This window comes from Coregonus clupeaformis, chromosome 31, assembly GCF_020615455.1.
Source record: "Coregonus clupeaformis isolate EN_2021a chromosome 31, ASM2061545v1, whole genome shotgun sequence".
NCBI classification, from domain to species: Eukaryota; Metazoa; Chordata; class Actinopteri; order Salmoniformes; family Salmonidae; genus Coregonus; species Coregonus clupeaformis.
In genome coordinates, this window is record NC_059222.1 from 46,574,080 (window position 1) to 46,601,048 (window position 26,969).

At 45.0% G+C, this 26,969-nt stretch overlaps 1 protein-coding gene across 2 annotated transcripts in view; it reads left to right on the forward strand.

Annotated features, from left to right (window-relative positions):
• Nucleotides 1-26,969, forward strand: part of gpm6ab (glycoprotein M6Ab) — a 62,123-nt gene that overhangs the window by 4,092 nt on the left and 31,062 nt on the right. The window contains exon 1 of one of the 2 annotated variants that reach the window (XM_041859200.2): nt 16,405-16,655. The exons of the other annotated variant lie outside the window; for it this stretch is intronic. Within the exon in view, the coding sequence (XP_041715134.1) occupies nt 16,619-16,655 (37 nt within the window). The 5' untranslated portion in view covers nt 16,405-16,618. Of the gene's footprint in view, nt 1-16,404; nt 16,656-26,969 lie in introns of those variants that run through there. 2 annotated transcript variants of the gene reach the window in all.

The window sequence follows — 26,969 nt, forward strand, 5'->3', positions numbered from 1 at the left end:
TGGTTGCGTACAAAGTTTAGCGGGTAAAGTGAAATGCTTAAGTTACTAGCTCCCAACAATGCAGTAAAACGTCTGAAAAGCACACAAAAAGTTAACAAATAGCCAGTGCTTGATCCCCAGTTTTTCCTGGTGAGGCTTTAGCGGAAAGTAGGCCCTTTTCCAACTGATCAGGTGCCAAAGGGGTTTGATCTGAAATCCAGACCCTCCCTTTCTCTGTCTTTGAATCACATATCCCTTTATCGCTGTTGTCTAGGTACTACTACATGGTGAGCTAGGCTGCTCTCCTTTCCTGTTAGTTCCCTCAGGTGTTACTGTAAAAGAGGAACAAATCGTGTCGTTCATATCTATAGTGCAGCAGTGTACTGTGGTGAACACTTGAGTGTAGACTTGTTGAGTGCACTTGAGTGTAGCAGACCAACTAAGTGTGTTTAGTACAGTAGCAATGTAATGCCACCAAAAGCGTTGTGGCTCTAGCAAGTGCACTTCACTGTTACCAAGGCTCTCACAACTCTCAGTCTCCAAACTCAATCCCCTCTGGAATGGAATTCAGTTCCCTTATGACACAATCGCCCTTTGACCTCCCACATTCACCACACAATGGGTACTTAAAGAAGAAGAAGAAAAAACATTCTCTCCTGGAGAATGTGTGTTGAGCTGGGACTTGGGCTGGTATTAGATATAGACCAGGCCAGACAGACAGGGGGAGGAGGTAGGTAGACTATGTTAAAGTTCAGGTGGGCTATGGGGAAAACTTTATAGCCTCTGTACTCTACACTTCAACAGCCTCAGCCCACATTTTTTGTATATTGTGCAAAGTTACAATACACACACACACACACACACACACACACACACACACACACACACACACACACACACACACACACACACACACACGCACACACACACACACACACACTGTAATGAAACAGAGGTACCATAATCCAAGGTTTAGACAGCCTTGTCTGTTCTTATCCTTTCAATATTACATGAAGGAAGGGGACACACATACTTTCTGTGTGTGTGTGTGTGTGTGTGTGTGTGTGTGTGTGTGTGTGTGTGTGTGTGTGTGTGTGTGTGTGTGTGTGTGTGTGTGTGTGTGTGTGTGTGTGTGTGTACAGTGGTGGGTACAGGCAGAGGTGAACCAAAACCCCCAGACCCCCCACAGAGCTTCAACAGGGGGCATTCTGGGTAATCATAACATGCTTATATAAAATTTTAGTGAAAAACATCACACTAATATCCATAGGAGTAACCTAAATAAGACATGAAGTCCTCGTACGTGTTGTGCTGGATAAGAGGATGGAAACTGTTGTTATGAGTTAGAATGTCTTCTCCATATATCACAATACAATAAGTACTATTTGGAAAAAGTATTATATTTCTGAGAAGGTAGTGTTTTGTGGTCAGATTAACTGCACGTCTCTTTCTGGGTGAAGACATAGACAGTAAAACACACAGATGATGCTAATCCTTCCTGTACAGGCTTCTTTTGTCCTGTGATTTGATCAAATAAGAATTGGGCAGGAAATGTATTCTTCTTCTGTTTCTTCTTCTCTTGTTCGCTTCGTTTTCTATTCCTTCTTTCCTTCCATTCATTCACCTCTTACTCTATACAGGTCTGTATTGAATCCTGCAGTCTATTGTAGCGTAGCCTTGGACTCTCTGCCTGCCTTGTATGCTTATGAGGCTGGTACTTACTAACACATGCAGGGCATGTTCAGGGTGTTCCACAGCAGGTTCCCATAGACCTAACATGGAGCCATATACCTGTTTGTGTTCATGTGTTTATTATAAAAGACATTTGAGCGTTTCAGAAATAACTACAGAAGTCAGGTGGATTCTAACAGGTGTTTTATGTTTCTGCATATTTTTCTTCACCGTGCATTTCTACCGGAGTAAGTTGCCATGGTTACTGAGTAACGCCAAGCCGAGAGTCTGTGATAGGCTCATTCCTTTAGTCCTTTTCTTCCTCCTTCTGTTCACGTGTGTGTGTGTGTGTGTGTGTGTGTGTGTGTGTGCGCGCACATGACATCCACATGAGGACACTCTTAATCAGGCCTACTCTTTTGATTTTCTCTCTCTCTCTCTCTCTCTCTCTCTCTCTCTCTCTCTCTCTCTCTCTCTCATATGCACTCACACACGCACATGCACAAAAACATAACATGACCATATTCATTTGAACAAATGCATACACACCCAGTGGTCATAATTCACATCAGTGCTTCCACTAAAGGCACAGAAAGAGCATTCCGATGTCACTGAGGCATGGTGGCTATATGTGAGGAGAGGAGAGGAGAGGAGAGGAAAAGATAGGAGGGGAGAGGATTCCCTCACTGATATAGCCCTGCCCCTCCCCCACTCTCTGACCTCCTCTCCTCCTATAATATCGCAGTATAACTGTTATCCAGGTCATGGGTGGGGCAGACCGTCAAGTCAACCACAGCCTGCAGCCATAGCGCTCTAATACACATACTACACAAAACACCATCCTTCTCGGATACACAAAATCTCCCAACACAGCCCAAACGTCATTTAATATAATCTTCTTCAATGTCCCTGAGACTAGAAATGCCAAAGTGACTACCTTGTACGTGTTTAAATGTGGAGGCAACAGGCAGTGCATCACACATGAGAAGATTTCTGGAGCGTTGCCTGTATGTATGGCCCAGTCCCAAATGGCACCCTATTCCATTTATAGTGCACTTCTTTTGACCAGGGCCCATAGGGCACTATATAGGGGATAGTATAGGGAACAGTGTGCAATTTGGGCCTGGGCCACAGCCATGACATCAGTCTCTCTCACCCCCTTGATGGCTTCCTCTTAGCAGCTTAGGAGTTTGGAACAATGGGGGATTCTAGCCTGGGTTCTCTGCCAATGATTGCAATTCCATACAGTGTAATGCTGACAGTGCTGCTGTATCATAATAAATCACTCTCCTCCACAGTAGTGTGTGCATGCTACACATACACACACACACACACACAAGAACACACACACACACACTGCTCTTTCCTTGTGGAAATTGGCCCTTATGTGCTTGAAGTGGGATAATGTCCCTGAAACACATTTACATCCATTTCCAAAATAATAACTTTTCAAACTGCAGGAGGGCCAAACTGCTAGAGCTGCTCGTTTCAGTTACTGATCAGCACACATTCACCTTAGGCTGTTGAAGAGTTCCACCAACTTGAGGTCAGAGTTGACCTTCTAAAAGGTTAGCTCATTTCCAATATATAGAGATTGTAAGGAATTAAACAGCAGAAGGTGAAGCTCTTAGCATATATGTCTGCTACATCAGATGCTGAGAGCAAACAGTCACGTGCTGTTGCCTTGGCGATACCAGACCTACAGTGGCCTAGCGATGATGGAGTTGTTGCTGAACGGGTTGGTTTCAAAACAACCCTGATGTTCCTGGCTCAAACCTGACGTCACTCCACTCTTTTCAGCTTAAGAAGAAAAACATTACTTTGCATAAAATATGCATGGCCGTTTCTCCCCAAAAAATAAAGTGTAATTATGCTTTAAAGGCACAAACCTGAATTTAGTCAGACCAGAATCAGCTTCAGGGGAGAAACAGCTTTCAGTAGATACATAATCTAAAGTGGATTGCGTACTGTAGGTTTACAATAATAGAATAGGCCAGCTGAGACTGAATGATTGATAGGGTCTGTGTAGATATCAATATTGTTTGTGGTTGGGGTTATTACATTATCATTTATTTATTTATTTAATGTATTTATTTATTTTGTTCACAGCTATAGCGGGAGGGAGCACCACCCTCCGGAATAATAATACATACATGTTTTACACACACGCGCACACACACACACACACACACACACACACACACACACACACACACACACACACACACACACACACTATACATATCCCTATAGATGTGTCTTTTTCAACAGGGCCGTTTAGAAAACAAGGATGCTCCTCAGTCTTTTGTCAGTGTAAAGAGAATGGGAACAAGGAAGTGAAAGGGAGGAGGGTTCAATATTTGTGAATTAAGAAAAAAAGTGAATTAATTTTTAATCCTGTTTTTGGAGACCTATTTTAAACATCAAGGGACTCTTTGAATGCTGCGATGCATGCAAGCTCTGACTGGTTGGGGAAAATAGCACTGTGAGGGGGAGATGGAGAGAGGGAGGGGAGGAGAGGAGAAGAGAAGGAGCGAGAGAGAGGAGAGATAGAGAGAATGTCTGTCTGTCTGTCCACTGTCTCTGACCCCGCCTTTCTTCTTCTTCTGTGCAGTCGTCTTAAAAGATGTAATGGAATTATTCCTGGACCTGGAGTAAGGGATGACAAGGAATCTTTTAAGTACGATGGACAATGCATTATAGCAGCCAAGAGAATGCCATCAGACATTCTCAAAATCATATTACCAGACTCATGTTTGTCATCGTCATTGTCAACGGCACTGAGTGACAGACTGACTTGAATTCACCCGTGGGAGGATTGCATTATGTTATATTGACTGACAGATAAATGGATTACCCCTCTTTGACTTTGCTGCAAAATCCAATTTGGTATTGATAGTAGTTTATTACATCTTTACTAACCTAATGGTGGACAACTTGTGGTTCAGAATGAGTTCAATTTCCAAAACATCTCCAAATGCCACTGAGAACATGATGAGATATGAGAGATGAGTTCGGCTATCTAGAAATCATCTTTGCGTTTTTCTTTCACAATTCTGTTGACAGTTCTCTTTTCATGGAGTGCCCGTTGGAAGTCACTGAAAGATATAGGCTATTCACTTCTCAAACCAGGAAGTGGATCTCACGGTCGCCATGGTCGCCGTCTACCGTGGTAACCGAACTCAAGCCGACCAGTATGTACACATACCAAGAGAATCTGTCTTGAATTGTTGTTTGTGTTTCTGTGTCCCATGGATGTGACTTCAGAGGTTGTTGCTGTGTCTGAGAGCTTCAGAGTGTAGAGGCAATTCCCTGATGTTTTCTCTCTCCTTCTCTCCTTCTGTCTTTCTTTACCTCTCATCTTCCTCCCACGCTATCTGCCTGTCATTTTTTTCTCTTGTCTGCTGACTCACTTTCTTTCTCTCTCTCTCTCTCTCTCTCTCTCTCTCTCTCTCTCTCTCTCTCTCTCTCTCTCTCTCTCTCTCTCTCTCTCTCTCTCTCTCTCACACTCTTTCTCTCTCTCTCTCTCTCTCTCTCTCTCTCTCTCTCTCTCTCTCTCTCTCTCTCTCTCTCTCTCTCTCTCTCTCTCTCTCTCTCTCTCTCTCTCTCTCTCTCTCTCTCTCTCTCTCTCTCTCTCTCTCTCTCTCTCTCTCTCTCTCTCTCTCTCTCTCTCCCTTTCCCCCCTCTCTTTCTATTTTTTTTTCTACCTCACTCTCTTTTTGTGTTTCTTTGAAACACCATTTGTCCTCTCTTCTTTCAACATGCTGTTTTGAAGCCAGTTGGCGGTCGGTCTGACTTTCAGCAATTCTACTGTACTGAGAAAGAGCTGCAGGACGCTACAAGCACTGGTATACACACACACACACACACACACACACACACACACACACACACACACACACACACACACACACACACATACACCCTTTTAATACATAGGCTACATTCATCTCCTCCTAGCCAGGGTTCACAAAGAAAAGCTTTAGGAGCCCGTACAGTATTCACCATGCTCTAACTGCATATCCTCACGGTTACTAAAGAAGTGACTGAAGAGCCTAACTCTCTATGGCCACCTTAAGACATATTAATGTCCAGCTCTTTCTCACGTCCCACTCAAACCATGATGTAACCACTGTAAACATTGTCACTGTTAATAATGGTGTGATGATTGACTATTGCTAAATTCTATTCTAGATTCGATTTTATTTGGTTCTATTCGGTTCTTTTCTGTTCGATTCTATTGAATATATAAATGTATCTTGGTTTAAATGGTTAGAATAGGTTGTCTGGTCAGCTAGCAGGCATCGCCACAGAATAACACACAGTAGTAGGATAATTCATAGTAATGACCAGAGATATGATATTTCCAGACACCAGATTGCCTTCTGACACTGTGGGAGACCTGTGTGGATAGCATATGGTTTGTTTACATCATGACTGACACAGATAGTAAAGGGAGAGACACACACATTGGCTCAAAGGCTCCAGCAGGAACATAAACAGGGGTGCTTGATGACTCCCTTAGAAAGACAGGCTTTGTAATGGTCTTCATTAGTTTCTTCTATAGCCTGGAATCTAAACTGAATATTGTGATAGTGATATTCAGTTTGTGATTCCAGGCTAGGATGACCTTTGTAAAATGTGTATTGCAGTTTAGTCTACAGTGATGTTCAGTTTGTGATTTCAGGCTAGGTTTCTCCTACTTTAATATAATATATATTTACATTTTAGTCATTTAGCAGACACTCTTATCCAGAGCAACTTACAGTAGTGAGTGGATACTTTAAAAAAAACTTTTTCCCATACTGGTCTCCCGTGGGAATCGAACCCAAAACCCTAGCGATGCAAGCACCATGCTCTACCAACTGAGCCATATGGGACCATATAATATATAAAATATTCCATTTAGCAGACTTTTTTATCCAAAGCGACTTACAGTCATGCGCGCATCCGTTTTGCGTATGGGTGGCCCCGGGAATCGAACCCACAACCCTGGCGGCGTGCTCTACCAACTGAGCCACACTTAGAAGAACTTGACTCTGTAACGACAGCGCTGTATGATCAACAACCATCACTAATTATGAACATACAGTATAACCTTCTGATGGGACATCCATGTGGTAAAACTAGCAACAGGGGGACACCTCTTAGTGCAGCAACTGCTCTGCAATCTGTTTGACTGTCACACCAGTGAAATGTGTAAGAGATTGTATGTACGTTATAGCAATGTTCAGTTGGTTTGACTGATTGATTGACTGATGATGTTTGTTGTCCTTCTTTTACCCGGAAAGACGCCAGTCTACTCATTGTAAGATATACAGTATTCAGTCACTGACAATGATCGTCTGATGTGAGTCAATTGAAGTCGTCTCTCTTTACTCTGCACATTATCAAACCCTTTAGGGGAGACTGCCTGTGTATGGCAACTTGTCACACTATTGGCTAACATCACTGACTGACAGACAGTAGACAGTCAGTGAACAGTAATGGGATTCCCAACTACCTACAACTTGACTTAGAAAGGCTTCACAACCACAACCCCCACTGCTGAAATCTCTCGTGGACAGACTACACAAACATACATGGTAGTGTGGATCTGTCATGATACAACGGGATGCGTGAGATAACAAGCAGCATTAGTTCCGGTGCTTTGGACAATTCACCATTTCGTAGGTGTTTTCTAATTCCGGAAGGGGAGGGGGACATTCGGGCTGTAACTTGCAAAGAGAGAAGGTGGAGCTCTTCGTTACGGTTCTCTCTTCTCTTAACACGTATGGAGTTAGAACTTATTCGAGCATCTGTCCTTTAGTGCTGGGTTAACCGAGATTACCACTGCAGTAATGAATAGCTGTTCTAGTGAGCAGGAAGCAGGAAGTAGTGAGCAACACATCACAAGTAGCATACACACACACACACACACACACACAGACACACACACACACACACACACACACACACACACACACACACACACACACACACACACACACACACACACACACACACACTAGTCAATCAGCTGTCTCATCATCTGCTGACAAAAGAGAACAGCTCATCACGTCAGTCACTAGACAGGGATCATATGTAATGCATGACTTGGATGTTTCATCTTTCTATCATATTTCTCAATATTATTCACTATCAGCCATGAGAACACACACACGTAGATGATATTGGTAATCATTACCATTACTAGAGAGTGCGCCACCCTCCCCATTGAGTGCAGATTTCAGTCTGGTTTAACCAGGCTATCCTGCACACACCAAGCCAGGCTGATTAGTATCCAAGGTAGATTCAGGCGGTGCACAATCCGTTTTATGTAGGTCACACAGTATATATTTGAGAAGAGGAGAATCCTCCATCCATCCTCCTTTTCCCTAGGCTAATGCCGATGGGAATACCCAATTCATAGTGCGTGTGAGATACAGTAATTTTTTTTATTTAACTAGGCATGTCAGTAAAGAAAAAAGTATTATTTACAATGACAGCCCCGGCCAATTGTGCGCCTCCCTATGGGCCTCCCAATCACTGCCGGATTGTGACACAGCCTGAAAACGAACCAGGGTCTGTAGGGACGTCCTCTAGCACTGAGATGCAGTGCCTTAGACCGCTGCGCCACTCAGGGAGCCCATAGATGAGGGTGGATGCTATTTAAATGCAAATTCCCTGTTTTAATTACTTGTGGAGTATTTTGTTTAGGTTAGCATTTATAGTTATTTATTGGGTTGTTTGTGTTAAATAACCTAAACAAAGAAGCTATTTGTAGTTCCTGTTCCAGGTATACACATACATATGCATATAACCTTACATAATATGCCGCTGCTACTTTTTTTTTACATTTTACATTTTAATCATTTAGCAGACGCTCTTATCCAGAGCGACATACAGTTAGTGAGTGCATACATTTTTCATACTGTCCTACTTCAGAGGAGGCTGGTGGGAGGAGCTATAGGAGGACAGGCTCATCGTAATGGCTGGAATCGAATTCATTTTTACGGTATCAAACAAATCAAACATATGGAAACCACATGTTTAACTCCGTTCCATTTATTCCATCCCAGCCATAACAATGAGCCTATCCTCCTATACCTTCTCCCACCAGCCTCCTCTGTGCTACTGTGAAGACTCAGTAGGAGACTGTCCACTACCTTTGGCATCATTCATGCTATCATATGACATGGCTTTGTCTTGTCTGTGAATAAATCAATGACTGCACAGACATATTCATTTCACTGCATATACTGTAGTAAGATAAATTATATGTGGTGGCTTGAGCTGAAAAGTGCAACCCGGCAGCACTGGAAAAATCTTTCATCTTCCATCTTGAAAGTGAAATGATGGTGCTTTGAAGAACACCCCTCTAACTTACTTCTCTGTTAAATAACGAGTCGTGATACTTCTGGCAAAAAATCGAACTGAAAATCGTTGAAAATATGCTTTGTTTATTCATTAGGGGAATTTCTTATGTTCACAAACGGTTTTGAAGCATCGCCATGATTTTCATGATATCAACCAATGACCAAAGACTGCATGTGTGCCTCAATATGTAAACATAAACACTTCCACGCTTGTGAATAGCTTGCATATTCGTGTTAATAGCTTCCGCTCTCATGTAAACTAACAACATTCAAGTTGTTTATTCAATTTCTGAAATGTTCAGTACGTTCAGAATAAAATCCTCAGAGTGAAGATATAAATGTAATGTGTAGCGCTGACTTGATTGAGTACATTGCATTCTATTCTATATAGACAGTCCTTTTCTACACACAATATATTTATATATATTTATATACACCCCCTTGAACAGGCCCAAAATATTTTAAGCCTATGTTTCCCCACACATAAACACATACCTCTTTGTACTAGTACACGGTATGTACCACCAGTTGTTTACCATGGAAATAGCTTGTGGAATCCAAAATGGCTGTCTCTCTGCGCCTGTGTTTTCTGTAGGATGCTTGCTCTAGTCTGTGCACCACTCCAGCACTACAGTCTCTCTATAATGGATAGGCTATGCAGGCAGGCAGGCAGGCAGGCAGGCAGGCAGGCAGGCAGGCAGGCAGGCCCGATTCTGTCACTTCAACACTCCTCTGCTCCCAGCAATCCGTTTGAGGAATGGCCTCCACTAGGGGAATCTTATGGGGGCTTTGCGTTCTCTCTCTCTCTCTCTCTCTCTTTCTCTCTCGCTCTCTCTCTCTCTCTCTCTCTCTCTCTCTCTCTCTCTCTCTCTCTCTCTCTCTCTGTCTCTCTCTCTTCTCTCTCTCTCTCTCTCTCTCTCTCTCTCTCTCTCTCTCTCTCTCTCTCTCTCTCTCTCTCTCTCTCTCTCTCTCTCTCTCTCTCTCTCTCTCTCTCTCTCTCTCTCTCTCTCTCTCTCTCTGCCTGTGGAGGGGAGAGTGCTTAGATGAAGACACATTCTCTATGAAATGTTTAGATATATGAACTCTTGAATATGTCAGAGAGAAAGAGAGACGTGTTTTCTGTAGCCTGTAATAGATCAGAAGGTGTCTCAGTCTGGAAAGAGACAGCATGTTTGAAGTGGTGGGTCTAGGAGATAGGATGTCAAATTCGGTGGCAGAGCAAACAGAGAGATGCGCCCACACCAATCATCACAACACCTGGCTGCATTTAGGAACAGTACAAAGCATCCAAATATACTTGCACTGTTTAGAGACTAGGCTATTTAAAGTGCTGGCTGATTTTGTTAGTCGAATAATGTGGTCGTGGTGAGCATTTTGAAGATGGACAATATTGTGATGCTACTGTCAGTTTCTGTTTCATTTGGCAGAGTATCAGAAGGGCAGAATATACTGTAGACACGCCTACACACACACACACACACACACACACACACACACACACACACACACACACACACACACACACACACACACACACACACACACACACACACACACACACACACACACACACACACACACACACACACACACACACACACACACACACACACACACACACACACACACACTACACACACACACACACACACACACCTACACACACACACACACATACACACATACACATACACACACACCTACACACACACACACACACACACACACACATACACATACACACCTACACACACACACACACACACACACACACACACACACACACACACACACACACACACAAACACACACACACACAGAAAGAGCCAGGCAGATCCATAGCCAATTGGTGTGTTATCATGTTACCTACAGGATCAAACAGTGGACATAGATGAGATCAGATCCACATGTAGGGTCAAACCCCAGGTCTAATGTAGCCTGTCCTGAATTTCATTGAACCAAACTAGATGGTTATCTAAGCCTATATGTTCAGTCAGAGAGGCTGATGTAGGACATACAATGGTCTTCAAAGTGATTGAACCTTCATTGTATGGCAGTACACAATAGGGCTGAAACGAACACAGACACGTATGCATACACACATGCACATTCTCACACGCACACACACACGGCATTTGTTTGATTCCTAGAGTTGGCGGCTGTTGGGGAAATCATTTTAGGATAACAAGGAGGCATACTGGCTAATCTCCTTATAAAGCCTATCAGCCGCTGACATAGATACTCACAACTTGTAGTCCTAAAGTTCATAGTTCATTGGCGTAGTAGACCTACATTCCTGTCAATTGAATTCTACACAAAAGCATTTGGCTTATTCCCAGATTTGTAGTATCTGAGTCAATGTGATTCAATATTTCATTCAGAATCGGTCTTCTATCTCTTGTACATCTATGCTATCTGCCTTGTATGTCTAGATCTGATTGAGTCAGTCAGATCCTCAGCTGTCAGCCCAAGCCCAACCAAATCGGATTCCACATCCACTCCATATTCCTATCTACAGTATCTCCACTCATCATGAGTTCTACACCCCCCTCAGACCATGTCTGATGAAGTATCCCTCCTCACTCCTCCTCTGTCCGAACTCCTCTGTTCTGGTACTACTTCCACACAATTATTACCAACTGAGTCTCAATCTCAATTTGTCATTCTGTGATTCCTTGCATTCTATCTCCTCTCTTCTTTTTCAATTGTATTGGAGGACTTTCTTCACCAAAGCATTTTTGAGAAGGAGGCGAGGAGGAGTTAAGGAAAGATGAATTGAGAAAGTCTTCTTCGCTCCTATCTAGTAGCCATTAAAGGCCCTAGTTTCTATAACTGCTACATTGTTAATGACCTCGCTGACTGCAGCCAATCATTTTCATCTCGGGCACGGCCGCCACATCACAACTCACCGCCGTCGTCAGGCGCGCAGCTCGTGCTGTTGTTGCTAGGCTGTTGTACCTGCTGCTGCATGCATAGCGACACGCGTCGTGGTTACCGCTGCCTCCGTTCAGTTCACGCAGCCAGAGCAGAGCAGAGTTGTGATCAGGTCTCCCACTTGTCTTTATGTGGACGTGCCACTGCTGCTGAAAGCATAGAGAATGAACAAGATCAGATTCACACAGCACTTAAATACTACTATGGTTTGTTTCATTTGTGTTTGATTCATCATTTGTAGTTTCATAATTTTTATCAGCATGTGTAGTCACCTTTAACATGTTTTTTTGTTACCATTCTATTCTCATAATTGAACATCAATTGCTAATATTGATTGATTGAGAGATCATTGATTTGACTGTAGGTCTTATCTCAATGTACGTGTGTGTGTGTGTGTGTGTGTGTGTGTGTGTGTGTGTGTGTGTGTGTGTGTGTGTGTTTGTGTGTAAAAGCAGTACCACGCAGCGCTGCATTTTTGCGCCAACGCTTCCGCCAGAGCGATTGTGTCTGTGTGTGTATGTTGGCTGTTGGCCAGAACAGTGTGACTGATTAGTGCTTTGTCCAGCGCTGATTTTACACTCCAACCAATCAGTGCCTCATACAGACAGTAGGCCTCAGTAGGACTGGCTGGGGTGCTGGGGGACCGAGCAGAGTGGAGATACACAGCTCAAATCGATCTAGGGGTTACCAGTGATCAATTGTTTTCATTGAACAATTTCTACAGGTTAGTCTCATTGAGATACAATCTCTTTTGCAAGAGAGACCTGCCTGATGACTAACCTTCTCGGAGACTAAAGCCTTTAGTTCAGAGGGTCTTCTGGGGCATCGGGTTCAAACCCAATTACTGCCTGCTTCCCTCACCAACCCTGTAACCCTATAGGGATCAACCAGGAGTGACCGTGTCCTGAGGCGCTATGGGAACCTGTCACAGAGCATTAAGACCAGCTACATAAGACAGCAACCCACAGGAAACGTTGTCATTCTGTTCTCTTTGTGTCTATGACCTCCCCTGTAAAACCCCATACATCATCCTCTATCCTGTAAATCAGTCACTCTATATATGATGAAGATATGCGAGTATACGTGTGTGTGCGCGCGCAAGTGTGCGGGTGTTTGTTTGTGTGCGCGTGCTAGGGCTGGGAATTGCCAGGGACCTCACGATACGATATTATCACGATACTTAGGTGCCGATACGATATGTTTGTCACGCCCTGGCTCTGGGGACACTTGCATGTTGAGCCAGGGTGTGCATTTCATTTGTTTATCGAGTATGGGTATTTCTATGTTGGCCTGAGTGGCTCCCAATCAGAGGCAACGAGTGTCAGCTGTCGTTGGTTGTCTCTGATTGGGAGCCATATTTAAACTGTCTGTTTCCCATTTGTGTTTGTGGGATCTTGTTTCAAGTCTGTTTATGTTAGACCGTGCAATGTCACGTATCGTTTGTTGTTTTGATCGTGTCTCTATTAAAGAGTATGTTTGCCTGCAACGCTGCGCCTTGGTCCTCATCATCTGTTCTAGACGATCGTGACAGAAGATCCCACCACAACTGGACCAAGCAGCGAGTCGAGGAGCCATCGCCAGGGAAATCCCTAGCAGATCTCCGTGGCAGCCTCGACTGGGTCAAGCCGAGTGAAGAGCAGAGAGAGTGGACTTGGGAACAATGGAGGAAGAGCTTCGACTGGGTCAAGCCAATTGAGGAGCTGAATAGCGGGAGTTGGAGGCAGAAGAGCGAGAGTTGGGCGAGGACTATAGAGGCCTGGCCCACGGGGAGGAGAGACCCCCAGAATTTTTTTAGGAGGGGGCTCACGACGTCGGGGCAGCAGGAGGCCGCGATAGAGCGGTCCAGCGGGTTGGCAGAGGAGGCCGCCAGGTTACGGGAGTCACTGGTCACCAGGGGGAAGGAGGATGTAGAGGCACGGCGAGAGGTACTGGCGTGTGTTGCCAGTCTGGTCCGGCCTGTTCCTGATCCCCACGTAGGGCCAGTGGTGTGTGTTCCCAGTACGGTCCGGCCTGTTCCTGCCACTCGCACCAAGTCAGTGGTGCGTTTCGTCAGCCCGGCACGGCCCGTTCCTGCTCCCCGCACGAAGTCAGTGGTGCGCTTCGTCAGCCCGGCACGGCCCGTTCCTGCTCCCCGCACCAAGTCAGTGGTGCGTTTCGTCAGCCCGGCGCGGCCCGTTCCTGCTCCCCGCACCAAGTCAGTGGTGCGCGTCGTCAGCCCGGTCCGGCCCATTCCTGCTCCCCGCACCAAGTCAGTGGTGCGCCCGTCAGCCCGGTCCGGCCCGCTCCTGCTCCCCGCACCAAGTCAGTGGTGCGTTTCGTCAGCCCGGGCGCGGCCCGTTCCTGCTCCCCGCACCAAGTCAGGGGTGCGGCGTCGTCAGCCCGGTCCGGCCCATTCCTGCTCCCCGCACCAAGTCAGTGGTGCGTTTCGTCAGCCCAGCTCGGCCCGTTCCTGCTCCCCGCACCAAGTCAGTGGTGCGCTCCGTCAGCCCGGTCCGCCCGCTCCTGCTCCCCGCACCAAGTCAGTGGTGCGTTTCGTCAGCCCGGGCGCGCCCGCTCCTGCTCCCCACACCAAGCCAGTGGTGTGCGTCGTCAGTCCGGCACGGCCCGTGCCTGTTCCACCGGTGGCTGGTCCGGCACCGGTCAGATGCTTCACGCCGGAGCTAGAGCAATCCGCTCCACCAGTGTGCAGTCCAGCTCCGGCCAGCGGGGCCAGACCGGACCAGGGGTACTTTGGGGGGTTGGAGAGGGAGCGGGGATCAGGCCCGAGCCGGATCCGCCGCCTAAGCGGAGTGCCCACCCGGTCCCTCCCCTGTGGTGTTTGGTGGGCGCGGTCGGAGTCCGCGCCTTTAGGGGGGGGTACTGTCACGCCCTGGCTCTGGGGACACTTGCATGTTGAGCCAGGGTGTGCATTTCATTTGTTTATCGAGTATGGGTATTTCTATGTTGGCCTGAGTGGCTCCCAATCAGAGGCAACGAGTGTCAGCTGTCGTTGGTTGTCTCTGATTGGGAGCCATATTTAAACTGTCCGTTTCCCATTTGTGTTTGTGGGATCTTGTTTCAAGTCTGTTTATGTTAGACCGTGCACTGTCACGTATCGTTTGTTGTTTTGATCGTGTCTCTATTAAAGGGTATGTTTGCCTGCAACGCTGCGCCTTGGTCCTCATCATCTGTTCTAGACGATCGTGACAATGTTTTACGATTCTCACGATTCTATATGTATTGTGATTCGATACTGTGATTTTATTGCGATTTGATGTTCCAAACGTATTGTTCACTGTATGTCTGCTGCAGAGAGACAAGAGAGAGCATGGATCAGTCATGGAAATAAAAGTGCTGAAAACATGTTGGCTCACTTTTTCAAACGAAGATGGAGAGCAAGTTATAGGATAAAAAATACCAGAGTTTTGGCACAGGTACAGCCAACTAGCGCTAGCAAAAACAAAATAAAAAATTGTAAAATCAATACTTGATGTCAAAGTAGAGATATAATATTGTCCAAAATAATATTGCGATATGTTTTTGCATACATTTTTCCCCCCATCACTAGTGTGTGTGTGTGCGCACCTGCATGTGTGCGATTGTGCGTGCGTTCTTTGTCATTGAGAAAAGTGTTCCTTGAGAGCCATAGCACTGTACATATTTGTAACATACTGCCATCTGAACATATACCCTCTTCCTTTCGCTAGTCAGTGCAGCAAACGTATCCACAGGCAGGCTGACTGGGGGGGGGGGAGAGTGGCTGTTGGGCTGATTACACCCCTCCATCTGCTCACAGTGTGCCGGGCTCCCGCTGCTGCTTTCACCATCCTGCTTCTAATACAAACCCGCAATCCCTTGTTTTTCTGGCTGAACACCTGCTTATGTCTTTCGCCTTGTGTAGCGAGCCCATTGACATTTAAAGACATTCAAAGGGAAGTCGAGTTTCTCCTTCCATTCCTCCTTGACTCCGTCTTTCCTTTACACTCCTTCCTCCAAAAACATGGTTATTCCCATTTATGCTTAAGACATTTAAAGGGAAGAGGAGTTTGATCTTTGTCTCACAATCCAGTTACGTGCTTTCTGGTGTTGTTGTTTCTAGTAATGGACAGGAGGTACTGATCATATTCAGAAGAACAGACTGAATGAGATCAGGGGCTGCTGTGCTCTGAGAGAGAGAGAGAGAGAGAGAGAGAGAGAGAGAGAGAGAGAGAGAGAGAGAGAGAGAGAGAGAGAGAGAGAGAGAGAGAGAGAGAGAGAGAGAGAGAGAGAGAGAGAGAGAGAGAGAGAGAGCGGGAGGGAGGGAGGGAGGTAAAGAGTGAGAGAAAGAAAGAAGAGGGAGGGAGAGAGAGAGAGATACGGGTGTGAGAGCCTGAGAGAGATGGAAGGGAGTGAGAGCTGAAAGAGAGGGAGGTGTGTGAGTGCCTGAGAGAGAAAGAGAGAGAGAGAGAGGAGCGAGGGAGGGAGGGAGGGGTGTGAGTGAGAGCCTGAGAGAGACAGCACAACACTGAGAACGGATTTCCCTAGGAGTTGCTCACTGCTACAACGCCACAACTCACAGCTAGGGGACAAAACACAACCCAACACACACTCACACACTCACACACATCCAGCCGAGAGGAGGCTTTATCCATTTCTAACCGAGAGGCTTTGTGAAATTTCTGTGTTTTGAGACCGAAGCGGACACAAACCCAGTCACAATGGAAGAGAATATGGAAGAAGGACAGAATTCAAAAGGTACGGTGTAATTTACAAAAATAAAATACAAATCTCTCAGAGCTATACATTTTTTCTTTGTGTTGCTGCTGCGGCCACTGTATGTACTGTATGTCTATGCTCTTTGTCACAGACATGTATCTTGATGCTGCCAAGCAAAGAATAGGATACTGATGCAGACAACGAAACACATGGATTGTAATTACTTCAGTGTTTTTTGGTGATTTCTTTCATTATTATTGATTGTCGTCATCATTGGAGTTGCAGTGGTTTTATTTTGATTCTGAGCGATGCTGTTTTGAGAGGTGGAGGGAGGGGAAGGATGGAGGGTGGGAGAAGGAGGCGGGTGTTTGGGGGTCCCTTGTTTGTTCAGTGGTGGAGTGGAGGGGGGACCGTGGCAATTGTCTTGTCTTCTGCTTGAACGCTTGTCTTGACGGCTCACAAGAGACAGCTGAGAAGTGAATTTACTTCCCTCCATCCCTCCCTCCTTCTCTCACTCTCTCTATTTTCCCCGGGTATGGCAAACAATGCAGCCATTACTTCACTATCTAAGGGCAAATCAGCTCAAATCAGATTAGCGCGCCTGCCTGTCCTCCTGTCCCTTTGTCCCAGTAACAGTTGTTTGTTTTAGTGGTGGGGTGCATGGCTGCCGTACCATTCATCTCATTTAACAGCACTGTGCTAGAGGATGGGCGGGTGTTGTCTTGTCGAGGGGATCAACAGAACACGTATGCAGCGCTAGCTAAGACTACATATCCATTAAGAATGAAAAATGGTAATGCATTGTCTGTTATGGAGATGGAATTATTATTTTTGACTGTTTTTATAGATGACAAACACTCTTAGCCAATCAGCATGGGGACCCATCTTTAGCCCACGCAGATGCTTTCCTTCCATCTCTTCCCCTCCCTCTCCTCCTCCTCTCCCCTCTCCCCTCTCCCCTCTCCCTCATCCCCCACGCCACTTTCACATACACAATTTACACATATGAATCCCATACCACCGCCCCTCCACTAAAAACCAAAGGTTGCACTTGGGGTTGGAGTGTAGAGAGAGAGACAGAGGGGGCGAGAGACTAACGGGGAGAGAGACAGAAAGAGAGAGAGAATTCTGCAAAAATATTCTCAGTGTACAACGTAAACACCAAATATTGCATGCAGAGCAGAATTAGCCCGATACCCGCTAAATATCAAAATCCAGAAAAGAGCCGTTAGATTCTACAACCACCTAAAAGGAAGTGATTCCCAAACCTTCCATAACAAAGCCATCACCTACAGAGAGATGAACTTGGAGAAGAGTCCCCTAAGCTAGCTGGTCCTGGGCTCTGTTAACAAAAACAAACAGACCCCACAGAGCCCCAGGACAGCAACACAATTAGACCCATCCAAATCATGAGAAAACAAAAAGATAATTACTTGACACATTGAAAGAATTAACAAAAAAACTGAGCAAACTAGAATGCTATTTGGCCCTAAACAGAGAGTACACAGTCGCAGAATACCTGACCACCGTGACTAACCCAAAATTAAGGAAATCTTTGACTATGTACAGACTCAGTGAGCATAGCCTTGCTATTGAGAAAGGTCGCCCTAGGCATACCTGGCACTCAAGAGAAGACAGGCTATGTGCACACTGCCCACAAAATGAGGTGGAAACTGAGCTACACTTCCTAACCTCCTGCCAAATGTATGACCATATTAGAGAGACATATTTCCCTCAGATTACACAGACCCACAAAGAATTCGAAAACAAATCCAATTTTGATAAACTCCCTTATCTATTGGGTAACATACCAGAGTTTGCCATCACAGCAGCAAGATCTGTGACCTGTTGCCACAAGAAAAGGGCAACCAGTGAAGAACAAACACCATTGTAAATACAACCCATATTTATGTTGATTTATTTTCCCTTTTTTACTTTAACTATTTGCACATCGTTACAACACTGTATATAGACATAATATGACATTTGAAATGTCTTTATTCTTTTGGAACTTGTGTGAGTGTAATATTTATTGTTCACTTTTAGTTTACTTGCTTTGGCAATGTAAACATATGTTTCCCATGCCAATAAAGCCCTTACTTTGAATTGAATTGAGAGAGAGAGAGAGGGGAGGGAGGGAGGGGGGAGGGGGGAGAGAGAGAGCGAGGGAGGGAGGGAGGGAGAGAGTGGGGAGGGAGAGAGAGAGCGAGAGAGAAGGAAAGAGAGAGGGGGGGGGAAGAGAGAGAGAAAGAGAGAGAGAGGGAGCGAGAGAGAGAGAGAGTGAGGGGGGAAAGAGAGGGGGGAGAGAGAGAAAGAGACATAGAGAGAGAGAGAGAGAGAGAGAGAGAGAGAGAGAGAGGGGGGGGGGGGGGTGAGGGAGTGAAGGTTCCCTGCCATGGTCATTGTCCTCCTAGTGGTCCCTGGCGCATCTTTAAGTAACTGTTCTGCTGCTCGCTCATTAGTCCTGACCCACTTCTGAAGAGAGAGAGAGAGAGAGAGAGAGAGAGAGAGAGAGAAAGAGAGAGAAAAGCAGGGCAGCTTAAACATATCATTTTGTTTTTGTAGACCCTCAGCTTTCTTTTCTCGCTGTCTCTCTCTCTCTCTCTCTCTCTCTCTCTCTCTCTCTCTCTCTCTCAATTCAATTCAATTCAATTTCAATTTAAGGGTTTATTGGCTTGGGAAATGTATGTTAACATTGCCAAAGCAAGTGAAGTAGATAGCAAACAAAAGTGAAATAAACAATAGATATTAACAGTAAACATTACACTCAGAAGTTCCAACAGAATAAGGACATTTCAAATGTCATATTATGTATATATACAGTGTTGTAACAATGTGCAAATAGTTAAAGTACAAATAGGAAAATAAATAAACATAAATATGGGTTGTATTTACAATGGTGTTTGTTCTTCACTGGTTGCCCTTTTCTTGTGGCAACAGGTCACAAATCTTGCTGCTGTGATTGCACACTGTGGTATTTCACCCAGTAGATATGGGAGTTTATCAAAATTGGGTTTGTTTTCGAATTCTTTGTGGATCGCTGTAATCTGAGGGAAATATGTGTCTCTAATATGGTCATACATTTGGCAGGAGGTTAGGAAATGCAGCTCAGTTTCCACCTCATTTTGTGGGCAGTGTGCACATAGCCTGTCTTCTCTTAAGAGCCGGGTCTGCCGACGGTGGCCTTTCTCAATAGCAAGGCTATGCTCATGCTCACTGAGTCTGTACATAGTCAAAGCTTTCTTTAAGTTTGGGTCAGTCACAGTGGTCAGGTATTCTGCCACTGTGTACTCTCTGTTTAGGGCCAAATAGCATTCTAGTTGTTTTGTTTTTTTGTTAATTATTTTTGTTAACGTGTCAAGTAATTATCTTTTTGTTTTCCCATGATTTGGTTGTGTCAAATTGTGTTGTTGTCCTGGGGCTCTGTGGGGTCTGTTTGTGTTTGTGAACAGAGCCCCAGCTTGCTTAGGGGACTCTTCTCCAAGTTCATCTCTGTAGGTGATGGCTTTGTTATGGAAGGTTTGGGAATCGCTTCCTCTCTCTCTCTCTCTCTCTCTCTCTCTCTCTCTCTCTCTCTCTCTCTCTCTCTCTCTCTCTCTCTCTCTCTCTCTCTCTCTCTCTCTCTTCTCTCTCTCTCTCTCTCTCTCTCTCTCTCTCTCTCTCTCTCTCTCTCTCTCTCTCTCTCGCTCGCTCTCTCTCTCTGTCTCTTTCTCTCTATCTATCTCGCTCTCTCTGTCTCTCTCTCTCTATCCCTTCGCTCTCTCTCTGTCCCTCTAGCTCTCTCTCTATCGCTTCTCTCTCTGTCCCACTATCTCTCTCTCTGTCTTCTCTCTCTCTCTCTCTCTCTCTCTCTCTCTCTCTCTCTCTCTCTCTCTCTCTCTCTCTCTCTCTCTGTCCCTTCTCTCTCTGTCTCTCCCTTCCAATGCCAAAATAACTACAGCTGTCCATACGTTGCACCATATGTCGATGGTACTCAATGTGTCCAAAACCAAAATGTGCCCCATCACAGTTTGTCAGCAACAGCAACAGAGTCTGTCTCACTGTCTGTGTGTGTGTGTGTTTTTACCGACAGGGTTTGGCGGGATATTACATGGTTGTTTATTTCTGAGTGAGCACCACCCATCTTTGGGAGAAAATGTGTTTGCGCCGGCCTTTAGAAAATCTTCAACAGCTGGACTCGAATCATTGGAAGTTACCAGTTCAATTAGTTGTTTCCCTAGTCTAAAGAGTCAGGTGCTGAAAGCAGACAGTCAGTGACTATTTGTCCAGGCAGTTGTTGCTTTCTTGAGATAATAATGAATGCCTTGGATAGCAGAATAGTGATAGTCTCTCTCTCTCTCTCTCTCTCTCTCTCTCTCTCTCTCTCTCTCTCTCTCTCTCTCTCTCTCTCTCTCTCTCTCTCTCTCTCTCTCTCACTCTCTCTCTCGCCCTCTCTCTCCCCCTCTCTCCCTCTCTCTCTTCTCTCTCTCTCTCTCTCTCTCTCTCTCTCTCTCTCTCTCTCTCTCTCTCTCTCTCTCTCTCTCTCTCTCTCGCCCTCTCTCTCCCCCTCTCTCCCTCTCTCTCCCCCCCTCTCTCTCTCTCTCTCTCTCTCTCTCTCTCTCTCTCTCTCTCTCTCTCTCTCTCTCTCTCTCTCTCTCTCTCTCTCTCTCTCTCTCTCTCTCTCCCTCCCTCTCTCTCCCCCCTCTCTTTCTCTCTCCTCTCTCTACCTCCCTTCCTCTATGCGGCTGCAGGTCTCCTATACTTCATCGTGGCATGCTTGGCTGACCACAAATTGAGCCAAACCCACAGAAATAATCAATGCAAATCTCTTTAGCAGGCGAAGTGAAGGGACAATTGGAGGGAGAGGGCAAGGGGTGACGGAGGTATGGAGGGAGGGAGGTGGCTGGGTGAGGAGAGATGTGCTGTGGAGATACAAAACGACAGCGATGGTGGTGACGACGGAGAGATTGGAGGTGATCTCTCTCTCTCTCTCTCTCTGATGGATGGATGGAGGGGTTGTTGTTTTGGAGAAAGGAGGAGGGATAGAGGGAGTGGGTTTGAAGGAGGAAGGATGGTGAGTCAACACGGCAACACACGCTTACACAGACATTAATCACTGTACACACACACACACATACACAATAACACACATAAACACACACACACACACACACACACACACACACACATAAACATATCTGGTCTCCCCAAACACTTAGATTTAGTAAGTGGGAGGGGGGGGACGGACGGACAGCACAGGCAGCTGTGGTCATAAAGTAGGCTCATAACGGTGATGACGGTACTGATGATGATGGTGATGATTATGATGATGTTATGGTGTTGATTATGGGGACGGCGATGATGAATGTTATGGTGGTGACCGGTTGTGACAAAAGTGCTATTTGTTGACTAAAAACTCCTGCCTGATTTCAATAAACTATTCCTCGTCATCCTCAACCATCTCCAATCTCTTGTTGATTGTAACAGGAAATACAGCACTTCCACATTGTAAAGCATTAGAGGTAGTCGATAGCATTCATAGCTTGGAAAATGGAGGGCTTATAATATAATTACATTAGAATCGAGCCCGGTCTCTGAGGCAATTTGAATATTGAAGCACTATTGATTTAAAACTATCTGGACTGGATAGGCCACAGTGGGAGTGAAATTAAATACCCCCATCTACAGCTACAGCTATCATCATGCTGCTGTTGCTACCCGCAGAGCATCAATCCATCCTTAGCACTCTCTTGGATCTTGGTAACAGAGCTGTGTGGGATTTTCGTGGCTGATAGATTTATGTTGATCAGTTTGAATGACTAATTGATTCTCTTCATTCATTTGGGGTAAAGTTATTGGATGTTGCTTGTCTTTTAGGACAGTGGAGGTTTTTTCTGTTTGTAAAAACAGTCTGTCTGAAAGTTGAGAGTATTTTTGTCACTGACTCTGGTACATAAATAATGGACTACTGGCCCACCATGAATTGCATCAATGATTGAGACTGAAAATAGAGTTAGAGAATGTACTATGCTGTGAAATGGTGGCTGAAATGACACATATCACCTCCAAACTGAGGTTCTGTGACAAAAAATACTCTCATTCTCTATGCGTGTAGATAAAATGTTGAACCAGTGTTTTCAGTGATATAGTTCTATAGAGATCCTTCACACTCTACCGACTACAAACTCACCTTAGGGCATGTCTAGGCTCTTTGAGTACTTTCTTGATGGTCTGTGACTCAGACTGTGTGTTCCAAGATACATATCTGAATGAACTTGATACAGTACCTGTGCAAGCCATAAGGTACAAATCACTGTTCCCTTCACCCACCAGTGAGTATTGGCTAAGAGAAGGTGATCCATAACTCTCAGTATCCAAGAGGCAGAGGGAGTTAGTTGGCCGTTGGGGTCACACAGAGAGGGAGGCAGGCAGGGGGAGAGGCAGGCAGGGAGAAAGGAAGGAAGGGAGGCAGGCAGGGAGAAAGGAAGGGAGGCAGGCAGGGGGAGAGGCAGGGAGGGGGAAAGGAAGGGAGGCAGGCTGGGGGAGAGGCAGGGAGGTAGGCATGGAGCGAGGCAGGGAGAGAGGCAGGGAGCGAGGGAAGGAGGCATCGAGGCAGGCAGGCCAATGGGAGGCAGGGAGAATGGGAAAGAGGCAGAGAGGCAGGCATGGAGGCAGAGAAGCAACCCTATCATGTTTCAGAAAAAGATACAGGGAGGGAGGGAAGTCTGGGAGACGTGCTCCATTGCTCCTGGGTGATTGCTAGCCTGGCCTTGGCACTGATAGGACCTGAGCCATAAAACTGTCTGCCTGACTGGCCCTAGTGTAGTCTATTTAGGCCAGAAAGACCCGGTCATGGCTTCCCTCTCTTACCTTCTGTCTGCCCTTCTCCTCTCCGGCCTGCAATTATACTATCGAGCTTAATCATGGTTACAGCTTGGGGAGCATGGTGGCTAACGCTCCGATTACGTCTGATGAGTGTTCTGACTGGGGTCTCTGGGAAAGCTGACTTTGGCTAGCGCTGGACTGGCAATAACTGGACTATAGTTTATCTTACAGTCTTCTCAAATGTTTTGTTGTTCCCTTGTATTTTGGAGCAGAATTGTATTGAAGTCAAGCAACTGTTTTCTTGTGCTGTGTTCAGATGGGTACGATTACTGTATTTTAGTAAACATCAACTGATTATGGCACATTAAACATGTAGCTGGGAGTAAATTACTCTCTGTGTACTGTCAATCTAGAGCACAGTAGAACATACTAGAACTGCATACTCAATCTAGCTGGACAGGGTTATAGTCATTGGACCTTGATAGTGCACAGTGACAGACAATTAAATCTATAGGTTGGTGCAATTTCACTGATGTTTCAGGCTAATAGCAATTGCCTAGCCTGAGATTTGTAATTTCCCATCCCCCTGTCCTTGCGACAGGTAGTCTATATTGCGCCACATATTTGCGTTGAGTATTGTTGTTTTACAATGATCGCTTTAGGATTGCATGTTCTCTCTCTATTACTTTGAGGATTCATGCCACTGGCCAGTTCTAGAAGGACCATCTTTAAATGTATGATGGCTTTTGTCCCCGGGTGAAAATCGGACACTTTGTCTTCTATCCATTTTTGTTGTTTGCTTTTTGTTTTGGAGCAGAGTATTATTGAAGTCAATCAACTGGTTTTGTTGTGCTGTGTCCAGACACACAGCCAGACAGCAAACTGTCATTGTCCACTCATCATCACTCATTATGTTCATTGTGTTGTCGTCATAAAAGGATGTCAGCTAAATATCAGTCAATTCATCTTCATTTGCAGTTATCAGATGACACTAAGACCTTATGAGGGGTTCATAGATGCTATAATGCATTATACCTGATTGCCTTATGTAAAGTGTTACCCTTGGGCTATACTGAACATTGTCAGTATTTTGCAATGGAACAGGAAAGCAACATAGATGCTAGCTCACTAGCAAGGCTACTAAATAAATGAATGCGACCAATACAATGTGATTTGATTTGATTTAATTAGCAAGGTCATTAGTAGTGCTGCAGTGTCTTGTGGGATGGACTCCATAAAGAGACACTTTGTTTAATGCGTTTGCCGAGTGTTCCTGGTTTATGATGCTGCCTGTGCCTGTACTGACACAGAGGCTAATGAATTACCTCTAATTACTGTGCAGTTAGGACTAGCACCATCATTTAGCACTGCCTGTTTGTCCCCCCTGCAAATGAACATGAATAATGGTCCAAATCAAACCCAGTTAATAACACTATAGCAGTACACAGACAGAAAGAATACATGGGCACTCTTCTCATTCCCCGATGTCATACTGGTGTTTGGAGATTGTTGTTGATTGGCTTAAAGTGAGACCAGAGGTGATTGAGGATGATGATGAGGAGGAGGATAATAATGATGAGGAGGAGGATGAAGGGAGGGAATGGGGTATACCTAGTCAGTTGCACAACTGAATGCATTCAACCGACATGTGTCTTGTTAGAGGATAATGGTCTGGCAAGAGTCTTCTAATGCAGGTGAGAATACAAGATTAATATTTAATATGCCATTTAGCAGACGCTTTTATCCAAAGTGACTTACAGTCATGCGTGCATACATTTTTTTTTTGTGTATGGGTGGTCCCGGGGATCGAACCCACTACTTTGGCGTTACAAGCGCCGTTCTCTACCTGCTGAGCTACAGAGGACTACAGAGGACCACAGATGAGGTTGCATTGATAAATCGTTCTGAGCTGTAATACTCCCAACGTAATGACTGCAGAGGTAGTGAATGTACTATGTCTACAGACTGTTGATTCAGAATTGAAGATGAACTATAGGGCCAGAAGGGAGAGGTCCGGGGTCAAACTCTGCGTCTGTTGTTGTGACTGCTGCTCTTGAGGGAAGCACCCATGTACTTAACCCCTGTGTTTTAGCACGAGTCCTCGCTCTCGTCGTAAAAATCTATTTTGGTTGATAGCAGCCACAGACCTCATATATTATAGAAGACATGTGGAAAGGTTGCTGTTGGATTGTTGGACTGGTAAAGGGTTGTCGTGGGCACCGATGTCTGTTTCAAGCCGATGTTTCGTCCAAAGACTATTCTCTTTACCACGGTTGCTAGAGAGATCAGCTTTGTTACTGTCAGCTCTCTGGGTGATGTGGTAGTGAAACTATCTGTCTAACAGTCTTTGAGCAATAGAACGTAGCGTTTCAAAGAGAAGAGATACATTTGAGTGTGAAAGACATTCCGCCTGCTGAAAGACTGCATTCCTCTTCCTGTGGGGGTTTACATTCAAATTGTTTATTGATGTGAAGACTGGAATGCATTGGCATGCCATTGGGAACCAACCTGTGAAAAGTAATAGGATGCAGCTCCCCTCTCTCGCAGTGACAACCAGACAACCTACAGTCCCTAATGCCTCTGCTTAGTGAACGTATGGGGTGATTACAGGGTATCTGTTACTGGAGGGCATCACTTACAATGCTCACATGTAAATACTATACACCTCTATTGATTATAGTAGCATCCCAAACACATAGGCTAGGGTTCCCCAAAGTTATATTATTCGCCCCCCAAAGTTTTTTGAGCACATTTTTATTTTATATATAAAAATAAAAAAAAAATCTTGCTGGACTATAAAAACACAAGGAAATCAGCTCCAAGTGGTTTTAATTTTGGAAATCTGTTCCCAAGTTTTCCCACGCATAATAGAGAGACACAAATTTAAGCAAGGTTAGAAATTATTATGTTTTAGTTAAATATTATATCTGTCTGGGCTTCTTGCGGTCAATTTGCAGTCTACAATTGATTTGTAATTATGTTCCGGCCCCCCGACCATCCGTTCAAGAAAAAATCGGCCTGCGGCTGATTCTAGTTGATGATCCCTGACAACTTTAAGTAAAGTCTTATCCAAAAAGCATACAGGTTTTGATTTATTGTAATAAGACATTTCAAAGTTTATTTGGCCTATCTTTGTACCATGAGAGGTTAAGGTAATGCATATTAGATTAAGCTGAACTAGAATTAAAGCTATCTTTAAAAGGGAAAAAGGTCCAGAGTATTTTAATGAATAATACATTTATCATGAGTCATCCTGTGGAAAATGGTGCCTTGCAATAGTGCATTTGACAACACTTAAAAGAAGACAGAGCTACTTTTCAGCCCCCCAAAATGGCCACTTTCCCCACACAGAAAGTTAATTGAGCAACACTATGTGGATGAAAGGACAGTGGTGCTTCTAAATTGTAGACAGAGACCCTAATCTGACACAACTCAAAAACAGGATGTACTTTATACCATGATGCTATTGTTAGCGATAGCTTTAAGTTATTTATACGTAGCTTAACCCGTTCCTATCCTATTAGATGTTAGCCCAGATTCTGTTTAGCT